Raw genomic sequence first — 24,995 nt, 5'->3', positions numbered from 1 at the left:
GTGACTTGGAGCATCTCAAGTCCTCAACGCTCAATCGCAACAACAAACATAACCAACAATGGGACATCCACCACCCTCTCACATTCTCAACTAGATGATCATGGCAAACACAATACAAAACCTAAACGTAGAGATACCCACTCCATGCTTGGTCAGAAAGAAACCACCATAACAATTAGCCATATAGCTCACTCCTACTAAATTTCAATATGATCTACTGACACCATTGCCCCATTCACATAGTCCATCTTTAGTAAGGAGAAATAAAGCTACAATGATGGCAATACACTCTAATCACCCACCAGTAATGACCCTCATCCCTATGAATGACATATTGGTATCCCAAGCAACCATTTTTCCAAGCTCATCAAACTCTCTATACTCCCACTTTGACTCTAGCTGAGGAATAGGTCTACCCATAACCCCAAGAACTTACCACCTTACCGTGCAGACTCAAGGATGGCGAAACCACACCAACTACTTACTTGCAATGGTTAGGATATAGTCCAAAAAATATGACAAGGAATGGTTGCATTTGATTGCCGTGTTAATTTCTGTGTATAAGTAGTATTGTTCTCTGCTTTGATGGTGGTAGGATTTTTCTTTGTGAAAATACCTGTGCCAGTACAAACTTCGCATCGCTAATACCCAATGCAGGTACATGAGAACATGAGGAGCACATATGGAAAACTTGAGGAACATTTAACAGCTCTGGTAGGAAACTAACACAACATGGTTCTGAGGCTGCAAACCGTCAATACCACAATGTTGAGTTCCCAAGTTCTCTAACGCATCAATCATCAATTTGCATAGAGGGGAAAATAGGATTAAGATGTCAATACAAGCAACTAGATGTTGAAAGGAAAAGGATTGTAGACCAAAAACAAGCACAAAGGCAGACACAAATGAGTGATCAAGATAAATGAACTGGTTTTGGTGCTACAACTGTAGCTGCCTCTGCAAGCATTCTGAGGGATGGAGGGATAGGCTGCAAGCACTGCAGCAGTACATCCATCAGCTCAGATGCCAAGGGTGCTACTGCGCCACTACAAAAACTGTGCAGCATGCCCTTAGCTGTATGGCGTGCCATTCCTGTCAAAATCTGACAATACAGATGCATGGTAGATGGAAACTCATAGTTGATAACAGTTCCCAGTGCACCAATGTCAATTTGACCTATGAAATCTTCACTGGATAGCAGCACTTCCACTTGCCCTTTCCTGATCACAACAGAACATGGTTGAAACACAGCTTCAGTACTTTCAATACAAACAACCAAACACCACATTCATAAACAATAATCATAACCTCATATATTCTTAGTCTCTGTTTTTCTTGGTGTTTTATGTCTGAGCTGTAGTACGTTTATTGTCTCAACGCAGGACAGCCACTGGCCAGGTGTAAAAAAAAAATGATGAGTCGTGACAGAGGTTACTGATTGCCTGTGGATGGTATAAACGCTGTCATTTTGTATGATCATTTTTCATGGATGTTTTGTTTGATTGTGAGAGTGAAAAGGCAAAGCCCCATCGTAAGATGCCCATTAATTCGCAGGCAAACATAGGTGACCCACTGTCCTAAGCAAAATCCATAAAATAGCCCATCAGGAGGCTTTGTAATGCCATAGCAAGAATATGAGAACATCACTATCCCAAAACCTAAAGAATCGCATGGCTCTATCTTGAGCTGAACACTCAGTTTGTATGACCTCCAGCCAAATATTTCGCAAAATAGCTTGACTGCAACGTGCACACCACATATCCTCCAGATAGTACTACTAGAAAATATTCTACAGTAATTGGCTGCTGATTTCTAATTGTTAAGCTGTCCAACCTACGGCCTCAGCATCGTACAGTAGGGTTGGACTAGTGGGGCATCTTCAACGACAACTTCTCTATGAAAAATGGTGTTTGGCTGTCAGGAATAAGGCAATTAATCTAAAGATTCCTCCCCAACTGGTCCTCTGCTGACTGCAAGATGCTTTGCCTTTTTGCTGCTACAAGATAAGACTAGTATGCATCACAACCTGACATGACCAAGTAGCTTAGATTGGGGCTCACAATCAGATACCTTAAGCTTGGGGTCCTTCACATATGTGCACAGGTTTTCCTTTGACCAAAGAGGGTCCTTTGGCACCAATTTATGAGTCTCCACATGCAGGAATTTTCCAACATATAATTCAAAGAAGGCAACCTAGTAGAGGCCCCCTTTAACGGAGATCCCTACTGGGACAGCATGAAGCAGGTGGAAATGAGAAAACAGCCGTCTTGTATGATAGAACTCTCACAATCAGAGAGGGACAGTAACAAAACATGAGTGAGAAATATTCACATGATCAAGATGCACCAAGCTGATGGAATTACAAAATTAGGTTTCTGGACCTTATGACAATGTGGCCGTGCCATATGACAATGTGGCCGTGCCACGTGACAGGTCCAAAAATTTATCGGACCATTTCGAAAAATAAGCTGCCATGCTGGTCAGATTATAAAAACAACCACTGGTTTGTCCAGAAATGACATCAGCAAGCACGCTAATTGAGCATTAATTTCTAACACTCCTCAAGTTGATGTATTGCAGTCCAAGTATGTCCCTGCACCATTCAAACTTCTACCACCCAATGGCTTTGTGATAATATCAGCTACTTGCTGATTTGTGGTGAAAAATATGAGATCATCTCTCATGATATGACTTTCTCCCTGAGAAATTGAAATTGTACCTCAATGTACTTAGTAGTTACATGAAAAACGAGATTTTTGGCCAAACATTTTCACTTTTGGTTGTCAAAAAACATAGTTGTACTATCCTTGTACTTAGCTTTAGTCAAAGACAATGCAACTGTCTGTTGGCTTTGCTCCAAGTGACTGCCCTCAAGCCAAGAGAAAACATATATCCTACTATTATCTCCTCTCACCACTAAACCAGTTCACATCTATTCTGGCATACCATGCCTAGGGTGTCTGCTTTAAGCGATAAATAGCCGTTTTAAGTTTGCTCACAAGCTGTTGTCTCCCTTTTTGGACAAAGCCGTCAGGTTGTTGCACATAAACCTCCTCTTCTAGATAACCATTCTGATTTCACATCTATCTGAAAGACTGGCCAGCTGGAACAGAGCAAACTGATCTGATGGTACTGAGTTTTGCTACAGGTGCAAAGGTTATAATCAATACCTTCAAGCTATTAATACCGCTTTGCAACAAGCCTTGCTTTCTATTTCTGTATTTTACCATCAGAATCCATCTTGATCTTGTAAACGAATTTAGGGTCTATTACTGATTTACCATGTGGTAACTCACATAACTCTCATGATTGGATCGTCATGATAAAGTTATCCTCAGACCCATGGCATCTTGCCATTTCTGGCTTTTGATGCTTCTACAAAAGACAGCTTCTTGCCAATCGCAGCGCTCCGCAAATGATACATGCTGCATCTCATCTGTAAAAGCTACATTCATTCAACTTCAACCCACAAATATTTTGGTACGTTCTTATCATTGAGCATAGCTCTAATTGATTCTTGTACTCTTCTTTCAGCTCTCCCATTTTGTTGAGCAGTATGAGCTGCTGTATATTGTCTCTGTTGTGAGAGAATGGAGAGTGAGAGAGAGCAAGAGAGTGAGAGCTGAAAGCTTGGAAGATGAAGCTTAGTTGCAATAGAAGAGTGTGAAGAATACAACTCAATGAGTGAGAGATAAGGTTTTGTCCTAGTGACAAAACCTTAATAGTCACTAACCATAGTTAGTGAACTAACTACGGTTAGGGGGAAAAACCTCTTAAAGAGGGAAAAGTGCCCCTAACTAGCTTATTGTATTACATTGGTCACTGCTGAATTATATCTATAATTCTAACACCCCCCTACAGTGCCAATGTCATGTACAAGGCTGATCAATCACCAAATGGATATAAGTTCAGGGCACTGCAAAATGCCTCAAACTTTTCACGTGGTAGTGCTTTGGTGAAAATATATGCAACGTTGTCATGTGTGGACACAAAGATCATACTGATCTCTCCTGCATGCAACTTCTCTCTGACGTAGTGATAGTGAACCTCAATGTGCTTCGTGCGAGCATGAAACACTGGATTCTTTGCCACTGCAATGGCACTCTGACTATCAGTGAGAATTGGAGAAGGACCCTCCAAAGACAGATGAAGATCAGCAAATAGACGTCGCAGCCAGACACATTCAACTGTTGCTGTGAAAGCTGCCCTGTACTCAGCTTCACATGATGAGGTAGCCACTGTAGATTGTTTCTTGCTCAGCCACGAAATGCAAGATTTACCCAAAAAGAAACAATTACCACTAGTGGACTGCCTAGTGTCATAATCACCAGCCCAATCTGAATCACTGTAGGCATGCATCTGCAAGTCACCCCCCCTGGGAAATAGCAAGCCAAAGGACTTCGTGCCTTGCAAATAACGGAAGATGCGCTTGACTGCCCGCCAATGCATAGTTTTTGGGCTGTGCATGTACCTGCTCACCTGAGATACTGCAAACTAAATATCAGGTCTAGTGTTGCAGAGATATGTGAGGCATCCAACAGCCTGACTGTAAAGTGTGGCATCAACTAATTCTCCTGCTTCATGCATTGTGAGTTTCAGCCCCGGCTCCATGGGAGTGGCTATGGGCTTACACTCATGCATGTTAAATCTGTCCAAGAGTTTCTGAACATACTTGGACTGAGACATAACAGTGCCACGTCTCTCATGAGAGAACTAGATCCCCAAATAAAAGTGAAGCAGCCCCAAATCTGACACGTCAAAGTTGGTCTACAAATCAGCTTTGAAATCTGCAATTTTGTCTTCATTGGACCCTGTGAGCAGTAAGTCATCGACATAAAGAAGGATGACTAAAATTTCCCCCCCATCCATCTTGATGTAGAGGGTGCTCTCAGTAGGACTATTGTGCAGCCCCTTGCTGGTCAAAAAGGCATGGATCTTGGCATACCATGCACGAGGGGCCTGTTTCAGCCCATATAAAGCTTTGTTGAGCTTGCATACTTGAAGTGCATTTGCTGTAATTTCAAAGCCCGGAGGTTGTTTGACATACACCTCTTCCAGCAAGTCCCCATTTAAGAAGGCTGTTTTTATGTCCAACTGATGAACATTCCACTCAAAATGTGCAGCCATTGCAATAACTGATCGGATAGTGGTCATCCGGGATGTAGGAGCGAATGTCTCCTCATAATCTATGCCCTTTTTCTGAGCATAGCCTTTAGCAACCAGCCTTGCCTTATATCTGTCAATAGAGCCATCTGGCTTCCGTTTGACCTTGAAAACCCATCGTGTGCCAATGGCATGTTTACCCAGTGGCAAGTCTACAACATCCCAAGTTTGATTTTTTGCAATGGACTGCAACTCATCGTGCATGGCATTCATCCAATGCACATTGTCCTTTGCCTCTTCGAATGTGGCAGGCTCCGCCTCATCTAGAAGAGTACCTGCATATGCTGATTCCACTGAATTAGCACCTTCCATGTGTCTTGCTGCACTACGAGTCCTGCCAGGTAACGGAGCATCAATTTTACTCTCCCTGAGAGTCTGTAACAGCCATTTTGGGACTGTTTTTGCTGCATGTATGTCTGCAATTTCTTGCTGCACCACCTGTTCCACTGCCTGTGGAGGGGGCAAGACATCCTGTGGCGGAACTAAAGCATCTGGAGGTTGCTGTAAATTCTGATTTGCATCAGAAAAATCAGCAGGGGAACCCAAGGCAATGGGTAGCAACCCCTCAAAGACATCCTCTGAAGACGAAGGCATTTGAAATTCAGCATGAGTGTGAGCTGAATTTTCAGAAAATATCACGTCTCTACTGACTATGATCTTGTGTGTAGCAGGATTGTAGAGACGGTATCCCTTGCTTTCTGCACTGTACCCAACAAATATGCACTTAATGGCTTTATCAGACAATTTGTGCCTAAATTCAACTGGCACATGAGCATAAGCAAGGCATCCAAAGACTCGGAAGTGATCCACTGAAGGCTTCCTGTCATTCCAAACCTCACAAGGAGTTTTTGTTTTTAAAGCCTTAGTGGGAGCCCGATTCAAAATGTAATTGGCACACATCAAACCCTCAAGCCAGAATTTGTGAGGCATGTGTTTGCTTTTCAGCATACATCTGTCCATCTCCATGAGAGTTCTATTTTTCCTCTCAGTTTTGCCATTTTGCTGAGGGGTCAGCTTGACTGTGAGCTGATGCACAATACCCTTGCCTTTCATAAAAGCATCAAATTCTGCAGACAAGTATTCCCCACCTCTATCTGTGCGTAATGTCTGTATCTTGAGTCCGGTTTCATTTTCAACCATGGCTGCAAAGTGTTTAAACACCATGAACACTTCTGATTTGCGTTTCAGCCCAAAAACCCAAGTGAAATTGGAGTAATCATCAATAAATGTAACGAAGTAGAGATGACCACCCAACGATGGAGTCCTCATGGGACCACAGACATAACTGTGTATAAGCTGTAATTTGCGGACAGCTTTAACTGAACCATCCTTCTTGAAGGGAAATCGATGCATCTTGCCCAAAATGCACCCTTCACAGGCATGTGGAGGAGGTATCTCAAGAGGTGGCAATGCATCAACCATGGAATACTTTTGAAGTGTCATCAAGCGGTTGTAATGCATGTGGCCATATCGGGCATGCCATAATTCTGCATTTTGCATGGCAGCTGTAGGGGTAGAAACTGCAAGAGCATGGGCTGTTCTTTTCTCAAAAAGATCAAGCTGAAAAAGCCCACGCAGCAGAGTACCAAATAACCGTAAGGCATAGTCATCTTCCCTGTCTCGGACAGCACATTTGTCATCCTCAAAGATGACCTGAAATCTAGCTCTGTTAAGAGTGGACACTGAAAGAAGATTTTTGGTTATACCAGGCACATATAAGACATCTGAAAGTCTGAAAATTGAGCCATCAATGGCAATGAGCTCAGCATCTCCTGTGCCACGTACTGAATATGATGAGTTGTTGGTACAAGTGACTTTCTTACCAACGGGAGGTGGATGCAAGGAAGTAAAAAGACACTTCGTAGAAGTGATGTGCTTGGATGCACCGCTGTCAAAATACCAAGTGTTCAGTGTTTCATTGACACTGAAAGCAGATGCATCCGTAGAAGAGTCATAACTGCGAGTCAAAAATGCATATGTATCATCATTGCAAGTGGCTGGACTATCCCGAGCATCTGGAACAGCCAGCCTAGAATCTGAAATGCAAGATAAAAAGGCATAATCCTGTCCAACAAAGTTGGCTGCAGCATCCCCACTGTCAGATGCATGAGGAGCTGAATCTGAAACAGCCATTCGGGAGCTGTTTTTCTTCTCTTTGCAAGCCTTTTCCTGCATTTTGCAATGTGATGACTTGGCTTTTTGCAGTAGTGACAAAAACCCTTCTTCTTGGGCTTACTTGCATCATTTTTAGCCTTTTGTGAAGGCTGTCCTGACCCACTGGAAGACTGATTTACTGATGTCTTTGCCTGTCTTTTGTTTTTTATTTAAACTTTAAGAGCATGGCTTGTTCACCTGCACGTGAAGCCAAATTTTTCCTAGTCTGCTCTTCCTGAAGCAGAAGTCCTATCAACTCATGAAAAGTGAGAGGATTTGCACCCCCCCTCAATGATAAGTTCAGCGAGGTATGAAAGCTGAGATAAGACTCAGGAAGAGAATTCAGAGTGGTTGTAATCATCTCTGAATCAGGAATAATTTCATCTATATTTAACAATTGCTCTTTGAGATCCTGTAGCTTTGTGAGGTGGACTGACATGGAGTCACCCTCTTCCATATGTGTATGACTTAACTCTCTTTTCAAGAAAGATACCCTTGCATCATTCCGAGCTGCATACATGCTTTCTAAAATATCCCAAGTTGCCTTGGAGGTCTTACACGACCGGTTATGTGGAATGATAAATCTTTTCACTGAAAGAGAGATGCATGACAAAGCTAAGGCATCCCGTGAATCCCATCTCTTCTGATCTGGAGTAGTGGCCATGGTTGCACCACCAACTTGTTCTGCAGCTGCCCCTTGTGCACGACCTCTTCCACCTCCTTGCTGAGGAGGGGTATTAGGTGCCATACCTGCTGGTCGGATCTCACCCCCATTCACATAATCCCATAAATTGCGAGAAATCAGAATATTGCGTACCATAAAACTCCAGAGGGAGTAGTTGGTACCATCCAACTTGTCTTCCTGTGAAAGACCACCGAACTGGAAGTCATTCTGATTTTGCTAGGCCATATCTGAAAAAGAGATTTAAGCAGATACAAAACTGAATTCCCTTACTGGGAATGAAATGCACAACTCCCAAAAAACACAGCCAAGCACCGGCTGTAAATGCAACTGAGATTTCCGTACTTGGGAGAGCTCTTGCGAGCTTCCCCTCCCCCGCCGTACCTTTACCTCCCCCTAGCCCCTCCTTGCCTCGCCCTCTCCCGCCCCTACCCCTCCGCCCTCACCTCCCCTCACCCGCTGCTGCCACCGCGCCCTCCCTCGCCTCACCCGCCCCTCCTCCGCCTCACCCGCCCCTCCTCCGCTCTCACCCCCCCCTCGCACCTCCGTCTCTCCCCCCCCCCTCACCGCAGCCCCCCCCGCCTCACCCCTCACTCCCCGCCTCACCCCCGCCTCGCTCCGCCCCCCCTCGCCACGCTCCACCCCCGCCCCGCTACCCCCTCCGCTCACCCCCGCCCCGCTACCCCCTCCGCTCCACCCCGCTACCCCTTCGCTCCACCCCGCCCTCCACCGTTCCGCTCACCCCCGCCTCCCATTCCGCCCCCTCACCCCTCGCCTCCCGCCCCGCCCCCTCCCGCCTCTCCGCCCTCTCGATCCACCCCCGCCTTCCCCTCCCGTGTTCACCCCCGCCCCCCCCGCCCATTCGCTCCACCCCGCCCCCTCCGTCCCTCCATTCCCCCCGCCCCCCGTCCGCCCCCTCGCCCCCGCTCCGCCTCTCCCCCGCCCCCGCTTCCGCTCCCGCCTCCCCACCTCACCCGTTCCCTGCCTCCACGCCTCCACCTCGCGCCACCTCCGTTCCCGCCACACCCAGGCTCCACCCTCCCGCTTCTACCCCCCCCTTTTTTTGGGTGGCAGCCTCTTTCTCATCGGAAGCCTTGCAGTTTGTCTCGGCAGTATGGCGGCTCCCTGCCCGGAACCGGAGGCCCAGACGGTCCCTCCCTCTCCAGATGCCTACCGCGTCATCCTGACAGAGCAGCAATCATCTCGGGTTCAGGAGGTTGCCAATGACTTTGCCCTTACCTCTGTCTATGGCAGAGTCATTGGACATTCCCCCTCCAGATCAGCCATCAGGGACTGGCTCCAGTCCACTCTCATGCTAGAGGACAGCCATATTGAGGAGGTGGCCCTTATGGGAAGGGGCATCTTCTGGCTTAAACTCTCCAGTGCGAAAGCTGCGAGCAACCTGATTGCTGGCTCCCCCACGTCAGTGGATGGAAAGATTATCGTGATAGTCCCGTGGTACCGTGGATTCAGCGCAGCACATTTTGATGCTCGGTTCCGTATACCTCGCCATCCAGTGACGCTAGTTTTTCCTGGTCTTGCTGCTGAGCTGCGGCCGATTGTTAGGGACCTGGGCTCCCACTTCGGCTGGGTTATGCATGATACTTTCGCCGATGCGGTGACTACGGCAGGAGCCCCCCGAGTCCGTGTGGCTGTGGCGGATCCTGCTAGTAGTCACCGGACAGCCAGAACAGTGTCTGAGGTGTCACGGCTTTGGGCACCTGGCGGCTGTTTGCCCACGCTTCGCCAGCTCTTCTCGGCCTCCCCCGCCTCCCCCCTCTCCGCCCCCTCCCCCCCCTTCTGGGCAGCCACGCCAGGAGGAGTAGAGGCAGCCGGAGCCCGGACCAGAGATAGCTGGCGGCTGGACTGAGGTTACAAGGAAAAGAGGAAAGAACAAGAAGATTTCTGATAAAGGCAAGGAGGCAGAGGTTACCCAGCCTGTAGCTGCACCTCAGAGACCCGACAGGCAGCCGCCCCAGGGACATGGGAGAGCATCTTCTTCGACGGTAGCCCGCCCTCCACAGCCTCAGGTCCCCCTCTCTTCCTCTCCCCAACCTCTTCCCATTCAGCCCCAGCCCATCCGCCAACTGCACCCCATGTCTCCTGACCCGCAGCTTCAGCCCCCTCGTCCTCCTCAGTCTTCTCCCCCTCCTTCTCAGCCCCAGCTCCAGATGCAGCCCCATCCCTCCCCCCCCCCGCCTCTTTCAGCTCCCCCGCAGAGCTAGCTACTCCGACGGTTCCTCAGCCGAGGGCAGCCCCCGCTCCCCCTCCTTCTTCTCTTCCGCTAGCCGCCCCTGAGGAGCCTGAGCTGCCTTTTCCCCAGCCTCCTCCCCCTCCCCCTCCGCTGGCAGGACACCCTGAGTCTACACCACCACCGGAGCAGGCTTCTTCGTCCGCTAGCCCCTCAGTGGCAGACTCTGACGGGCCTCAGCTTCAGGAGAGAGAGCTCCCCCGCGACTTTTACAGATCTGGCCCCTGGGACTACTTGGATGTGGCCGACCTCGGGACCTTCCTTGCTTGCCTCGACATCAGTATCTTCCTGCTCCGCAAAGGGGCGGATGGGAAGATAGCCGCCTTGGCCCCTAGGGATGGCCCTAGCTTTGCTTTCACGTTCCTTAGCGACGGCACCGAGACCTGGACAGACGACTCGGTCTGGGAGGCTCTCAGGCAGCAGACGCATGCTCAGATTTGCTCCTGGATAGGCCCGTCCGGTGGGCACCTTCTCGAGACTCAGTGGTCCGAGGGTGACGTGCGCCTGCGGTGGCACTGCGCCGCCAAACGATTCAGACTGATTGTGATCCTCAGGCCCCCCTGTCTTGGCCCCTCCCCCAAGATGTCAGAGCCTGGACTCCTCAGAAACTCCGTGCCTTCTACGGGATGTCCACCTCAGAGATCTCGAGCTGGCTCGAGAAAGCTTTCATTCATGGTACCAAAGGCCTCTCGCCTGTAGCTGCACCTCAGAGACCCGACAGGCAGCCGCCCCAGGGACATGGGAGAGCATCTTCTTCGACGGTAGCCCGCCCTCCACAGCCTCAGGTCCCCCTCTCTTCCTCTCCCCAACCTCTTCCCATTCAGCCCCAGCCCATCCGCCAACTGCACCCCATGTCTCCTGACCCGCAGCTTCAGCCCCCTCGTCCTCCTCAGTCTTCTCCCCCTCCTTCTCAGCCCCAGCTCCAGATGCAGCCCCATCCCTCCCCCCCCCCGCCTCTTTCAGCTCCCCCGCAGAGCTAGCTACTCCGACGGTTCCTCAGCCGAGGGCAGCCCCCGCTCCCCCTCCTTCTCTTCCGCTAGCCGCCCCTGAGGAGCCTGAGCTGCCTTTTCCCCAGCCTCCTCCCCCTCCCCCTCCGCTGGCAGGACACCCTGAGTCTACACCACCACCGGAGCAGGCTTCTCCGTCCGCTAGCCCCTCAGTGGCAGACTCTGACGGGCCTCAGCTTCAGGAGAGAGAGCTCCCCCGCGACTTTTACAGATCTGGCCCCTGGGACTACTTGGATGTGGCCGACCTCGGGACCTTCCTTGCTTGCCTCGACATCAGTATCTTCCTGCTCCGCAAAGGGGCGGATGGGAAGATAGCCGCCTTGGCCCCTAGGGATGGCCCTAGCTTTGCTTTCACGTTCCTTAGCGACGGCACCGAGACCTGGACAGACGACTCGGTCTGGGAGGCTCTCAGGCAGCAGACGCATGCTCAGATTTGCTCCTGGATAGGCCCGTCCGGTGGGCACCTTCTCGAGACTCAGTGGTCCGAGGGTGACGTGCGCCTGCGGTGGCACTGCGCCGCCAAACGATTCAGACTGATTGTGATCCTCAGGCCCCCCTGTCTTGGCCCCTCCCCCAAGATGTCAGAGCCTGGACTCCTCAGAAACTCTGTGCCTTCTACGGGATGTCCACCTCAGAGATCTCGAGCTGGCTCGAGAAAGCTTTCATTCATGGTACCAAAGGCCTCTCGCCTTTGCTGAAGGTGTTGAAGGACGGGATGGACGACCCCGCCTCCCCCTCCAAACCTTTCCATAAGCGCCAGCGCCTCCACTCCGAAATGTCAGCTTCTTCTTCGACCTCGACCGCGAGCAGACAGTTGTTCGCTGCCTCCCAGTCCTCACCATGAGCCTACACCTCGTATCCTGGAATGTGAACGGGTTTCACTCTTCTGGCACCCGTGGTCCTAGGAAGCTCATTTTGAGACAGGAACTTCAGCCAGCAGTGATTAGTCGTTTGGATGTACTTCTGCTCCAGGAGCACAAGCTTTCGGCGGCTCACTCCCGTAGATGCGGGAAGATTCTCCCTGGTCGCTCTCACACTTATTGGGAGCCCTCGATCGGCGCACTGGGGAGGAGTGGTGGTGTCTATACTTCCGTGGGAGAGCAGCTAGCCCAGGGAGTTTTCGGTCATGGCACGTTGATTCCAGGTCGTGCCCTTTGGGTAGGCCTGGAATTGGAGGGCTCCAGAGTTGGAATCCTCAACATTTATGCTCCCACAGATCTCCGTTGTAGAGCCACCTTCTGGAGGACACTTACAGGGATTCTCCCCGACATGGATTCTTGGATTGTTGGAGGTGACTTCAACAATTTGGAGACCTTGGAGGACCAGCAGGGCAGAGGACCGGAGTTTACAGGTATGTCTCAGGCAGAGCAGTCCGCTTGGGACTCTTTTATCTTTGCGACAGGAGGAAGGGACTGTTGGCGAGACCCGTCCTTCTGGCGTTGGCACGGGAGCTTGGACTTCTCGTGGGGCTTCCGCAGGGAAGGAGGCAGACTCCTGGAGAGGCTGGATAGATTTTACGTTAGTGATTGGGCCATCAGCAGAGGCGGTCAGGCCGGTATAGTTCCAAGGATGACACTCTCCGACCATGCGCCTGTGCTCTTATCATTAGATTCGGCAGCTCAGGCCCTTCCCCCCGCTCATGCCGGATTCCCGACTCCATTTTCTCGAGGGAGGACGTGCGCAGCAGTATTTGCAGTCTTTGGGATAGAGACTGGGGCGAGTGCGCGGATCTGGTTGATTCGGTGGCGCAGGCTTTGCAGGAGTCCAGCCAGATCTGCCAGCTCGCAGCCCTACAGGTTCGACAGGAGTGGTGGGGTAGAGAGAGAGCTCTTCGGAGGGACCTCGCCTCCATTGAGCGGCTCCAGCAGGCATCCCCAGGCTCGGAGGAGCTTCGGATCCAGGCCCTTCGAGCCAGAGCCCTTCTTGAGGAGACACTCCAGCGTCGCTCAGAGTTTTCCTATCACGCCTCTCTCTCCTTTTGGGCTCGGAAGGGTGACCGGATGTGCAGGGAGTTCTTCAGGACACATGGCCAGAGAGCCGCAGGTGATCAGCTTCGGAGCCTCAGGACAGCGGAGGGACACATCGTTACGGATCCGGGAGAGGTCTTGGGATTGGCCACCGACTTCTACAGGACCCTTTTCCAGCAGGAGCCGCTTGCTCCTCGTACTCGTCGTGCCCGTGAGGAGGTGTGGAGACACACTCCTTCCTTGGTCCAGCCTAGCATGCAGGCGACGTTGTTGGCACCGTTTACCACGGATGAGATGCTGGAGGCCTTGATGGCCATCGATGGACAGAAGTGCCCCGGTGAGGATGGGCTATCCCGGGCATTCTTCACCTCCTTCTGGGACCAGATCCATCAGCCCCTCCTAGCAGCTCTTCAGAGGATTTTCAGCAGCGGTTATATGCCAGAGAGCCTCTCCTCGGGACTGATTTGCCTCATCCCGAAGGGAGGAGATAGACAGGAGATCCGTCAGTGGCGCCCGATCAGTCTCCTTACCACTGCCTACAAAATCCTCGCCAAGATGATCAGCGCCAGAGTTCGGCCTCTACTTCCAGACCTCATTCATGACACTCAGACAGGCTTTGTCCAGGATCGCAGTATCCTGGATAATGTCTTCACCTTTTCAGAGGCGGCGGAGTGGGCTCAGCACAGCGGATCACACCTTGCCATCCTACTTCTCGACTTTGAGAAGGCCTATGATCGGGTGGACTGGTCCTTTCTGGAGGGGACTCTGGAGCGGCTAGGTTTCCTAGCAGGTTGGATTCAGGGTATTTCAGCTTTGTACAGGACAGCTTTTAGCAGAGTCATCATTGGAGGCAGGATGGGTGAGCGTTTTAGCTTGGAGAGATCAGTGCGTCAGGGCTGCCCCCTTGCTCCTTACCTGTTTCTCTTCTTCGCCGAGGCTATGACTTACTACCTTCGAGCGAGGTCTACAGGGATCAGGGGTGTTCGCCTTCCCCTCTGGGAGGACACGGAGCTCTTGGACTCGGAGTACGCGGATGACACAACCCTGTATGTCCAGGAGGATGAGTTGATGCTGGAGAGGGTGAGGATGGCCCTGGAGGTCTTCTGTTCGGCTGCTGGTGCGAAAATCAACTGGAACAAATCAGTTGGTTTTCTCACAGACCCCGGGGCGCGTTCTCAGTGGGGGAGGTTTTTGGGTTTCAGGTGGATCCCGCGGGGACAGACAGCTAGATACCTGGGTTTTCAGGTCGGCCTTGACATCACGCCAGCTCAGCAGTTTCTCCCGGTGCTAGATTCCATCCGACGGAAGCTGGCTTTCTGGAGCACTGCTAAGCTTTCCCTTGCAGGTCGTGCCTTGGTAGTCAACCAAGTCCTCCTTGCCACGGCTTGGTATGTGGCTTCCTGTTGGTGTTTCTCGAGATCCAGTGTGGCACAGCTTAGGAGGCTGGTTCGGAACTTCCTTTGGTCCGGGGAGGATGGCCTCAGAGATACCAGAGCCAGGGTTGCTTGGCAGACAGTTATTCTTCCGCAGGCTGAGGGAGGCCTGGGAGTCATCGATCCAGAGCTGCAAAGTCAGGCCTTGTTAGGCAAGTTAGTCATCTGTGGTTTGACCCCGGGGGGGCAGACGTGGAAGATGCTACTTCAGCAGGGGGTCGGTTCTTGTGTCCCGCGCCGAGGTGGAGAGTGGCTCTCGTCCCTCAGGTGGATCTTCACTTCCTCCCCGCTCACTCAGCCCCGTTCCCCACTCGTTCGTAGCCTCCTCATGGTTTGGAGGCGGCTCCGCCTCAGTCTCATTCAGTCCCCTCCCCGCTGTCAGGAGGAGATCGATCGCCAGCCGCTTATCCGGAATGATCAGGTCAGAGATGCCGAGCCTTCAGTTGGGGGAGAGATCACATATCAGGTGGGATGGTTGGATGAGGGGGCCAGCCCGGTCCCTTCGAGTTTGGAGGGACACGTACAGACATTTGGAGACGGCTGATCTCGCAGACGCAGCTGGAGGTGCACGTGGAGCCCAGGCGAGACGCACGGAGATCGACGGCGCGATCCCAGCTGATTGGTTGGTTCCACCTGAGCCTCAGATCCTCATGCCTGGTGACGACCGTTGGCTAGGACAGTTCACCCCCCGTGGCATCCCACTGGTGGTCGCAGGACGTATGGACGACTCCTCTATTTCCTTCTTCGCGGTTATGGGGGATGGACGACTCAGGAGAGAGGATGCACTCATCGACCCCCTACTCCCATGGCAGAGGGTTCGGATCGTAGGCCTTTTGGGGAAGGTCTGGCGTACCGATCCTAGCATTGAGCAGGATCAGATGCAGCTTTGGCGACTCTGGCTCTGGGAGGGGCGGGCCTTGTCAGAGCTTGATTGGGACCCAGGAGAGTGGAGTTGGCCAGAGATTGTGACAGGACAGGGGCCGACCTCCTTCTTTGCCTACAGCACGACTTTGGGCAGGCGAGTTCTTGGGAGGATGCAGAGCCACCCCCCCACCCAACGGCCCAGCTGGTATGCACAGGGTATTTCCAGATTCTTTTTGCAGGCCTTCTGGAAGGCCTTGTGGGAGAGCTGGCGGCCGCGGAAGATCTCCTACTTCCTGTGGTTTCTCGCCCACAAAGGTCTTCCGGTGGGGAGCTGGTTGAGACAGATAGGCCAGGACGGACGCTGTCAGATCTGCCATGAGGTTGAGGAGTCACCAAAACACGGCCTGTGGAGCTGCACTCGCGCCCAGGAAGTGTGGAGGTGGACTTTCGGGATTCTCACTCGCGCAGCACCAGAGCTAGGCTTGATCACGTGGGGCGCGTTCTGTTGGTGCAGCACCGCACCTGGTCTACATCACTTATTCGAGGCATGCCAGCAGGACCCCACTTTCCTTATCACACAGGGTACATGGGGGCCGCTCGAGGGTATCCCGCAGCACCTAGCAGAGGCAGATACAGGAGTTCAGGAGAGGCAGCCAGTCTGGGAGATTATGAGCAGCATAGCAGGGTGGCACATTTGGACCTCGCGTTGCGCGCAGATCCTCGGTGGCACCTCCTTATCGACTGCCCAGCTCATGACTAATATTTGGTGCGAGATTATTCATACCCTCAGAGGCCAGTGGGACCAGATTCAGGGAGATTCCCGGTCCGGTCAAGAGAAGCGGAGACGCTTCCTCCGGGCTTGGAACACTCAGGGCCTCTTCTTCGAGCAGACTTCGCAGGGCCTTCGGTGGCGCTACTCACCACCCCGATGGCTGTTCATTCACACTCGCCTTATCCCGCCGTGAGAGAGTGATTTATTTTGTTACCTTTTAGGGCTGTGTCCGATTTGTGAACGCAGCCCGTCAGCTACAAGCTGACCTTTTGTATCTTGTTCTCGAAGTAATATAATTAGCACTGTTATTTCGGCAAAAAAAAATATTTCCGTACTTGCGCTGTCAGAAATCTGTCCAAGCGTCAGAAACTCTCCAGAATCTGCCAAAAGTGCTGCAAAACACTCCAAGAAAGGCAGTATGAACTGAAAACTCCAAAAATTGCTCTCCCAACACAAAAGCCCCAAAATAGGCCTGAAATTGCAACCGAAAAGGGGCAAATAGATCAAAAGCCCCAAATGTTGCAAGAATTGCGCTCTGTCTGCAAAAGCCCCAAATTTTACTGCAAAATTGCAGTGTAATCACAAATCCCCGAATTTCTTCATGAAATTGTACTGCAGAACTAAAAGCCCCAAATTTCGAGCTTGAAATTGCAACCAGAAAGGGGCAGAAGTACAGAAAGCCCCAAATTTTGCAATTTCAGCAAAAAGCCCCAAATTTCAGACCAAATCTGCAATGTTTGCTCCAAGTGTAGCTCCAAAATTTCTTCCAAAAAACTGAGCCAAACAATGGCTATCTGCAAACAATGCCTGCCAAAAAACTAACTGCTCGAGTACCTACAGAAATAAAAATCTGCACAGAAGGCCTGCAACAGAAGTGTACGGACACTGAGCTGACAGTACGGAACTATCAGTGTACGGTCTTGTACGAAATTCGTACGTTGTACGGATGACCGTACGAAGGTACGGAGTAACGACTGGAGCTGTACGGAGTACGGACGACGGCACCACATGTGGTGCAGATCTGTACGGCGGTACGACGGCGTTAGTACGTACGGGGCTGTACGGCGATGAGCTGTACGACTGGTACGGCACTGTACTGCTGGTACAACTGGTACGGTACAGTTGCGATGTACAGCGAGCAGGAACAGTACAGTGCGAATTTCGAGTCTGCAGGTGCGAAACGTACGGATGGAGCTGGAGCAGTACTACAGGTACGGACGTGCAGAAACCGAGTGCAGGTTCCGTACAGTCGTACGGACTGTACGGACGATGTGTAGCAGCGAAGCTGAGTTGCAGCTGGAGCTCAACGGGGAAGTCGTAGGAAGCTGGATCTAATGCTCTAATACCAAATGTGAGAGAATGGAGAGTGAGAGAGAGCAAGAGAGTGAGAGCTGAAAGCTTGGAAGCTGAAAGCTTAGTTGCAATAGAAGAGTGTGAAGAATACAACTCAATGAGTGAGAGATAAGGTTTTGTCCTAGTGACAAAACCTTAGTAGTCACTAACCATAGTTAGTGAACTAACTGCGGTTAGGGGGAAAAACCTCTTAAAGAGGGAAAAGTGCCCCTAACTAGCTTATTATATTACATTGGTCACTGCTGAATTATATCTATAATTCTAACATCTGTATGCCACATTTTCTGCAAGAAGCCATAAAGGCTGCAGATTTATATTCTCCAACACTGGCAAACCCGAAAATCTTAATCTTTTTACTTGTTTCATTCTCTAATAGGTTCTTGAACAATTTGAATACAATACCCAAGTCTTTCTGGAGTAGTCATCAATGAAAGTAGTATGCCCAAGAGAGGGCTAAAAGTGAAAGGTCCAAGAGGACACATGGCGCCACATGTAGGCAAAGGAGGGGCACTCTACGAAACCGTGCTGGATGGACAAGGTGCAGGGCCCTCTGTTGTTGAAGATGTATCACATTGGTATCAGAGCAGTTGATTAAAGGCGCAGTTTTGCAACAAATGAAGAGGGCAGAAGGCTTGCTCACAAGTGTAAGAGAGAGTTCATTTTGATGGGCTTGTCAGAGCATTGGCTGGTTCTTGGTTGCTCACGGTGTTCTTAGTGTGGGCTTCTCCCACTAAGCTTAGTGGTGGTTTCTGCGGTTCTTGCTGATTGAGCCGTGAAGGGAGACAAGGTGTGGTTGATGGTATAAGCGAGCCCTTGTGCAATTTTTGCTACGTATGATATAGAGGCAGCTCCATGATTGAATTACGAAGGTAGATAATGTGATTATCACTGGATGATCCAGCGAGACAGCTACGCAATTAATCCGCAAGTGAAAGGGAGTTGCAGAGGCATCGGTGCCCTCTTGGTGGGATTGTGGGAGCTGAGTCGAAGTGCTTGCTTTTGTGGTAACTCTGTGTTTTGATGATGAATCATGGCATCTCTTATCTACTATAAGTCATTGAAGGTCTTGGGGACATGCGTGAATCAACTGTGGCTCTTGAGTGTATTTGTTCATTGCACTGTGGATGGCGGACAATTCCGTGCAAGGATGAAGAGGAAATGTTATTTGTTTGCTTACAATCTGAGGCAGGTTTCAGTAAGGAGACAATGTAGAACACTGTTCTGTATGGATGGGCATGATTTGAAGGATGGTTCAGAAGAATACAAAATAGACACAGGTCCAAAGGTGCAACTTGCTGGTCGTTGAAAATTGTCACGGTGTATGATCAAATGATGGTTTCAGGCAATCAACAAGAGTGGAAGAGTTGTCATTAGAATTTGCGGCGACTACACCTACGACTCCACCTGCAAAAGAGAACAGACTTGAAGAAGGCCACGTCATCTAAGGTTTAGAAAACCTTAGGGAAAGCCACATCATAGTTCTTTTATTACCCCTTTCCCTTTTTAAGGCTCATTTTTTATTTTCCTCTTCTTTTTCAAAGCCTCCAAGGTGCATTACCCATAAGCTTTTAAACTCTTTCGCCTCGCCATAATTAAAAGCAGAGGATCGTAGTTCAAGATCGAAGAAAGCGAAAGAGTGGGATCAAAAGGCAAGAACAAGAATCAAAGAAAAGCGTGTCAACTTTGAAGATAAATCCAAAACCTCGAACAAATACTAGGGAAGTGGACATCGTATTTTTCTCTCTATTATAAAGCTTTTCGCTTTATAAATTTTTTAAAAAACTTGCATTTTAAAATAACGAGTCCAGAAAGAGATGAGACGATCAAGGAGAGAGAGAAAAAGGCTAGAAAAGGAAAAGCCATAGTTGAAGAGAAAACACATGAGGAAGAGCATAACAAAATTCAAGAGGATACTATGGAAATGGAGGATGCTAATTATGGAATTCCGTATTTGGAATTCATTAAGCTAGAAACTTGAACACAAAATATAGAAAAGCAGTTAGGGATGATTAATGATACATTTAAAACTCTAGCTAAAGCCATATCTAAGTTATTCGATTCTCAATCGGTAACTTCTATGGCGCAATCACCGACTCCTCCTACTCAAGTTAAGAAGTCCACCTCTCGACTTAAAAGAAACCTCTAACATTCTTAAGGACTAAAAACCATCAATTTTCAATGGGGAAGAAAAAGAACGTAACAAGGACGCGATAAATACGTTCTTGCAAAAATAGTAAAACTTCCATCGACTCAGGAAAATCCCTCTTGAAAATCAAGTCATGGAAGCGAGTCTTTCCCTTGGAAATAAGGCTTATAAATGGTAAATGAGCCTTAGGAAAAATGATAGGATCCCTAGGTATTGGGCTGAATTTAAACAAGTCTTCTTGAAAGAACTTTTACCTGGAAATGAGTTGGAAAGAGCTTGGGAGGCTTGGGACAATTGTAGTATGGGTGAGAACACTTTAGTCCAGTACATAGCGAACTATAGGGAGGCAGTCCTTAAGTTGAAAGGAATCGACAAATTCCAAAAGATAAGGGGTTTTGTGAGAGGTCTGAAAGACACCTATAATGTTGAGGTGAGAAGAAATTCTCCCAAGACCTTTCAAGAAGCAATTAAATATGCCCAAATATACGAAGACACGACGGAAAAATCTAAAGCTGGAACTTCGAAACAAACAGGTTTTGCTCATAAGTTCAACAAATTTTCCAATTTGAAAAGAAAGGGACACTTCAAGAAGGCTTCTCGGGCACCACTAAGAAACCTCAAACACAAAGAATACCTCTCCTGAAGAAAGAGGATTATGAAAAAGCCAAGCAAGAAAATCTTCGCTTGGCCTAAGATCATGCTACTTGGAACTGCCCTAAAAAATAAACAGGCGGGAGCTAGAGTCCCAAATAAACCCCCACAAAAACAAGTACACGCGGTGCAGGTGTCACCGCTTAACGATACTGAAAAGTACACTGAGGTAGAGGTTTTTCATGAGGACAACACCCACGTGTTGCCCATCATCAGCAATGTGGAAGCAAACCTTTGATCCTCATGACTTAATGAGGATGCATGGAAAAATTAAGAGACAAAAAGAGTTATGGTCGATGATAGCACAACACACAATTTCTTAAACTATTCACTAGTTAAGAAGTTGAAGTTGCCAAAGAGTCAAAGTGCCGTTAAATATGTAGTCTCTCTAGCAAAGGGCAGTGATAAAAAGGTTTCGGACACCATGATTCATGGTATAGAGGTAGGTATAAAAGCTTATAAGGATGCCTTGGATTTTCAAATTATGCATCTCGATCGAACAGCTGTTGTTCTTGGTCAAGAATGGTTGTATAGTCTTGGGCATAGCTTGCAGCGGAGTTATTTAAATAAAACCATTATGTTTGAAAAGGATAGTAGAGTCTTCCAAATTCAAGGAGAACATGATATGCCCAACTCTCCCCTTATTTGTTCAGTGGAATTGGAACACCTTCTACAACATCAACAATGCGAGGTATATCTCTGTGAACTTTCTTTCATTGGTGATTTTATTTCTGCTAAATCTGAAAAGAATAAATATTCTCTTAACGTGATTAAAAAGTATGAATCTTCGTCTAATGATTTAATGGTTGAATTTAAGGATTAAAAAGAATAAATATTCCCTTGACGTGATTAAAAAGTATGAATCTTCATCTAATGATTTAATGGTTGAATTTAAGGATGTTTTTCCATGTGATTTGTTTGACGGTTACCTCCTGAGAGAGATGATAATTTTACAAAAAGGGTAAAAAGTTAGACCGTGCCCAACAGAATTACTCCACATATGAGAAGGAACTGCATGCTATAGTCTATGATTTGAAGAAATGGAGGCACTATTTATATGGTGCCTAATTTGAGATCATTTTTTATCAAGAAAGCACTAAGTAGATTTGCAATCAGCCACAACTTAAAGGAAGAAAAGCTATATGGACTAAAATATTGCAAGAGTTCAATATCCAATTGACATATTGAAAGGGGAAGTACAATGTGGTAGCAAACTCCCTAAGCCGTATGTCAACTGTTAATGAATTCAGTTTTACTCAATTCAAAAAATGAAGAGGTTAAACTCTAGAACTAGTTAGGCTATTTGTGGAGCATACTTATAAATTGCATGGGCTACCAACCGGTATTGTTAGTGATCGGAATAGCAAACTTAACAGCCATTTTTGTAGGGCTCTGTTTATGAGGTTGTAAACTTCTTTAAATATGAGCACCGCGGATCATCCACAGAGTGATGGTCAAACTGAAAGGGTCAATCAAGTCATTGAGGATATGCCTGGAGCATATATTAGAAAACGGCAAACTAATTGGAAACAATATTTGTGCATCTTAGAATTTGCATATAACAGTGCTAAACATTCAGCCACAGGTTTTAGTCCATTCATGATGATGTATGGATTTCAACCTAGAGCCCAATTGTAGTAGGACTCGAAAAAGAGAAGGTTCAAGCAACAATAAAGTCTTTCTTGAGGACATGAATCAAATGCTTTAATTAGCTAAAGATAGCATCAGAAGGGCTCAAGATAGAGCAAGAAGTTATGCAAACCCACACCGTAAAAGCTTGGAGTTTGAAGTGAATACTTGAATCCTCAGAATCCCTAAAGACAGGCAAATGTCCAAAGTTATCTCCTAGGTACTGTGGAGCATCACAATACTTAAGAGAATTGGACAACTTACAAGAAAAAATAACGCGACATACCACCTGGCAAGAATGTCTGGTAAAGTGGAAAGATAGACCTGAAGAGAGTTCAACATGGAAAAGGGTAAGCAATCTCCTCAATAGGTTTCCCAATTTTGTTTTCAAGGATGCAAACCATTCTTAAAGGGAAGGGAATGTTGCGTCAACATAATTGTGGAAACCCATAGCGTGGGGAAACCAAGAGGACTTGACAGTGCTTGCAGATTCGAAGTCCAAGACCTAGGGGATCCCTATGTCTAGGCATTAAATTAAGGGTGCACTAGTAGGCCCAAGAGAGGGCTAAAGGTGAAAGGTCCAAGAAAGACACATGGCACCATGTGTAGACAATGGGCTAGGAGGGAGGTTTCTGGAGAGAGAGCTCCAACTGGAAAGAGAGAAGGAACTCAGAAGGAGTTCACATAACACAGGAGGGACACTCTACGATACCATGGCTGGGTGGACAAGGTGCAGGGCCCTCTATTGTGTTGAAGATGTATCACAAAGCGGAAGGAAGTGGCAGTACAGGTGTGATACTTGCTTGAAAAGAACTTCATCTCTCATAGCACTTCCCCTTTTGCCTCCCCAATGCTTCTGATGAAGAAGAAAGATGGATCGTACCGCATGTGCATTGATTACAGGGATTTAACCAAGGCCACTATCAAGAACAGATTCCCAATCCCCAGGGTCGATGACATGTTGGATGAACTCAAGGGTGCTCAGTTTTTCATGAAAATCGATTTGAGATCTGGTTACCATCACATCAGGGTCAAAGAAGGAGATGAGCACAAGATGACCTTTCACACAAAATGGGGTTTGTTTCAGTTCAAGGTGATGCCTTTTGGATTAACTAATGCACCGGCCACCTTCCACAGGCTGATGAACAAGATATTGCAGCCACTTGTTTTCAAATGCAGGCTCGTTTTCTTTGATGACATCCTCATTTACAGCAAGGATAGGCGGGAGCACATCCAGCATGTAAAGCAAGTGCTGGAAATTCTGAGGTCGCATCAGCTTTATGCAAAGGCCAGCAAACGTAGTTTATGACCTAGCCTCAAAATTGATTAAAATTATAAAGGACACTTCAGAGCAATTAATTCCATGGGCCAAGGCAAAGGATCTGAGGGTTAGAGAGGGGTAAAAATCCAATAACTTGTAGGGCAAGCAAAGGCAGCTATTCTTGGCTCAAGTGGATTGGGGGCTAAGCCAGGGCTGGTTCAGCTCCATCTAAGATCAGAATCAGCTGTCCACACACCTTCTAGGAGCCGATTTCCATGATCTGCCACTAGACAGAAGCCCTGCCAGGTCCCAGCTTGCAAAAGCGCCCTTCCTAGGAGCTGTTTCATTAAGTCGCAATCCACCAGGGGCCTGTTCAGAGTTGTCTACTGCCTCCCAAGATAGGCGTTTCCTGATTGCGTACTTTTCCAGGGCTGTTTCAGCTTCCAGGCTGGGCGTTTCGCTGTTTCGCATGCTCCCGGTGCTGGTCTAGCTGATTCGCAGTTCCGCTTCAATAGCTTTATAGGATTAATAATGGATTTGATTTCTTTGGACTGCATCTCTTGCCTATAGTCTCTGCTGCCACAAGCAAAGCTTCCTTCATAAATAACTATGCCCATTGGGTTCTTGCAACTAGTCAATCTTACACTTCCCCTCTCAAGCCATGCAAGGAACTTCTCACAGTCACGGACTCTCCATTGAAAGCTACCTGGTCAAAGCCTCTCTAATCAGCCTTGTAAGCTATTGAGTGCTTATGTGATGACTATCCAAAGGCCATAAGCATGCTGCTGCACCCGCCTTATCTTCTTTCTTATAAAGACTACCTCACAGCTTCACAGCTCATACAGCTCATGGAGCTCACTTACCTCCTTCTAAAACCCATACAGCTTGCAAAATGGCGACACCTCTCTTTCACGTGATCGTAGAAGCCTCCCTATTCCTCCTGCAAGAAGCTCCCAATCCACGTATAAGCGATGTCTTACCTCTGTCGAGCAGACCCCAATCTCAAAGCTCATCAGCCTATGTAGTCGAGACCACGGCCCAGCCTAGCATCTCACCACAAAAACAACAGCCCCCCTCGTCATCACGAACCTCCTGCCTCTATCGTCCATATGGTAGCGACGCCCATCCAAATTCAAGAACGAGCCACCGTCAACTCTTCAAGCAAGACCCCCATCATCCTTTAGAAAATACTGCCTTCCGGCTTCTCCTCTGCACACAGAGCACACGCTTCCTTTGTCTCAAGAGCTCCCAGCCAAGCAAAGTAGAGACGCCATGTCAAGTCCAGCCACGCCTACGTGCTGATCAACCTGCCTCTCTGCTGCACCACTCTTGTCGGCCGTCACCTTCACGTGATCAGAGCACTACAGCTTCTCTTACTCACGACTCTTGCAAGGCTCTCCCACTACACAGTAAGCACACCATAGTGAACCAAACTAAGAAGCTCTAGATCTCCATGGAACAGATGACCTCTCCCAGCCAAAGCCAAACTCACTCAGCCTGTGTGATAGTGATGCCACACCAAGTCTCAAGGTTCTTCCTACACAGTAGAGATGCTACCTCTGTCCAGCAGCCTCACAACCAATGTTTCATCCCATAGCCCATCCTTCAAGAAGCATCTATGTTGCTTGTCTCGCCTTCTCACGGACTCACGGACTCATGTCA

At 48.6% G+C, this 24,995-nt stretch overlaps 1 protein-coding gene across 1 annotated transcript in view; it reads right to left on the bottom strand.

The window, feature by feature from the left end:
* Positions 1 to 537: 537 nt before the first annotated feature.
* The window catches only part of LOC147903872 (P-loop containing nucleoside triphosphate hydrolases superfamily protein), a 77,412-nt gene continuing 52,954 nt past the window's right edge, over positions 538 to 24,995 (bottom strand). Inside the window, exon 7 of the mRNA XM_087372607.1 lies at positions 538 to 1,220. Coding sequence (XP_087228733.1) covers positions 914 to 1,220 — 307 coding nt within the window. The 3' untranslated portion in view covers positions 538 to 913. The remainder of the gene's footprint in view (positions 1,221 to 24,995) is intronic.

Source organism: Dipteris shenzhenensis, chromosome 3 (assembly GCF_047967505.1).
Source record: "Dipteris shenzhenensis isolate YYH24624 ecotype China chromosome 3, Dip_SZ_1.0, whole genome shotgun sequence".
Taxonomy (NCBI): domain Eukaryota; kingdom Viridiplantae; phylum Streptophyta; class Polypodiopsida; order Gleicheniales; family Dipteridaceae; genus Dipteris; species Dipteris shenzhenensis.
This window is presented reverse-complemented; position numbering and strand designations above follow the sequence as displayed.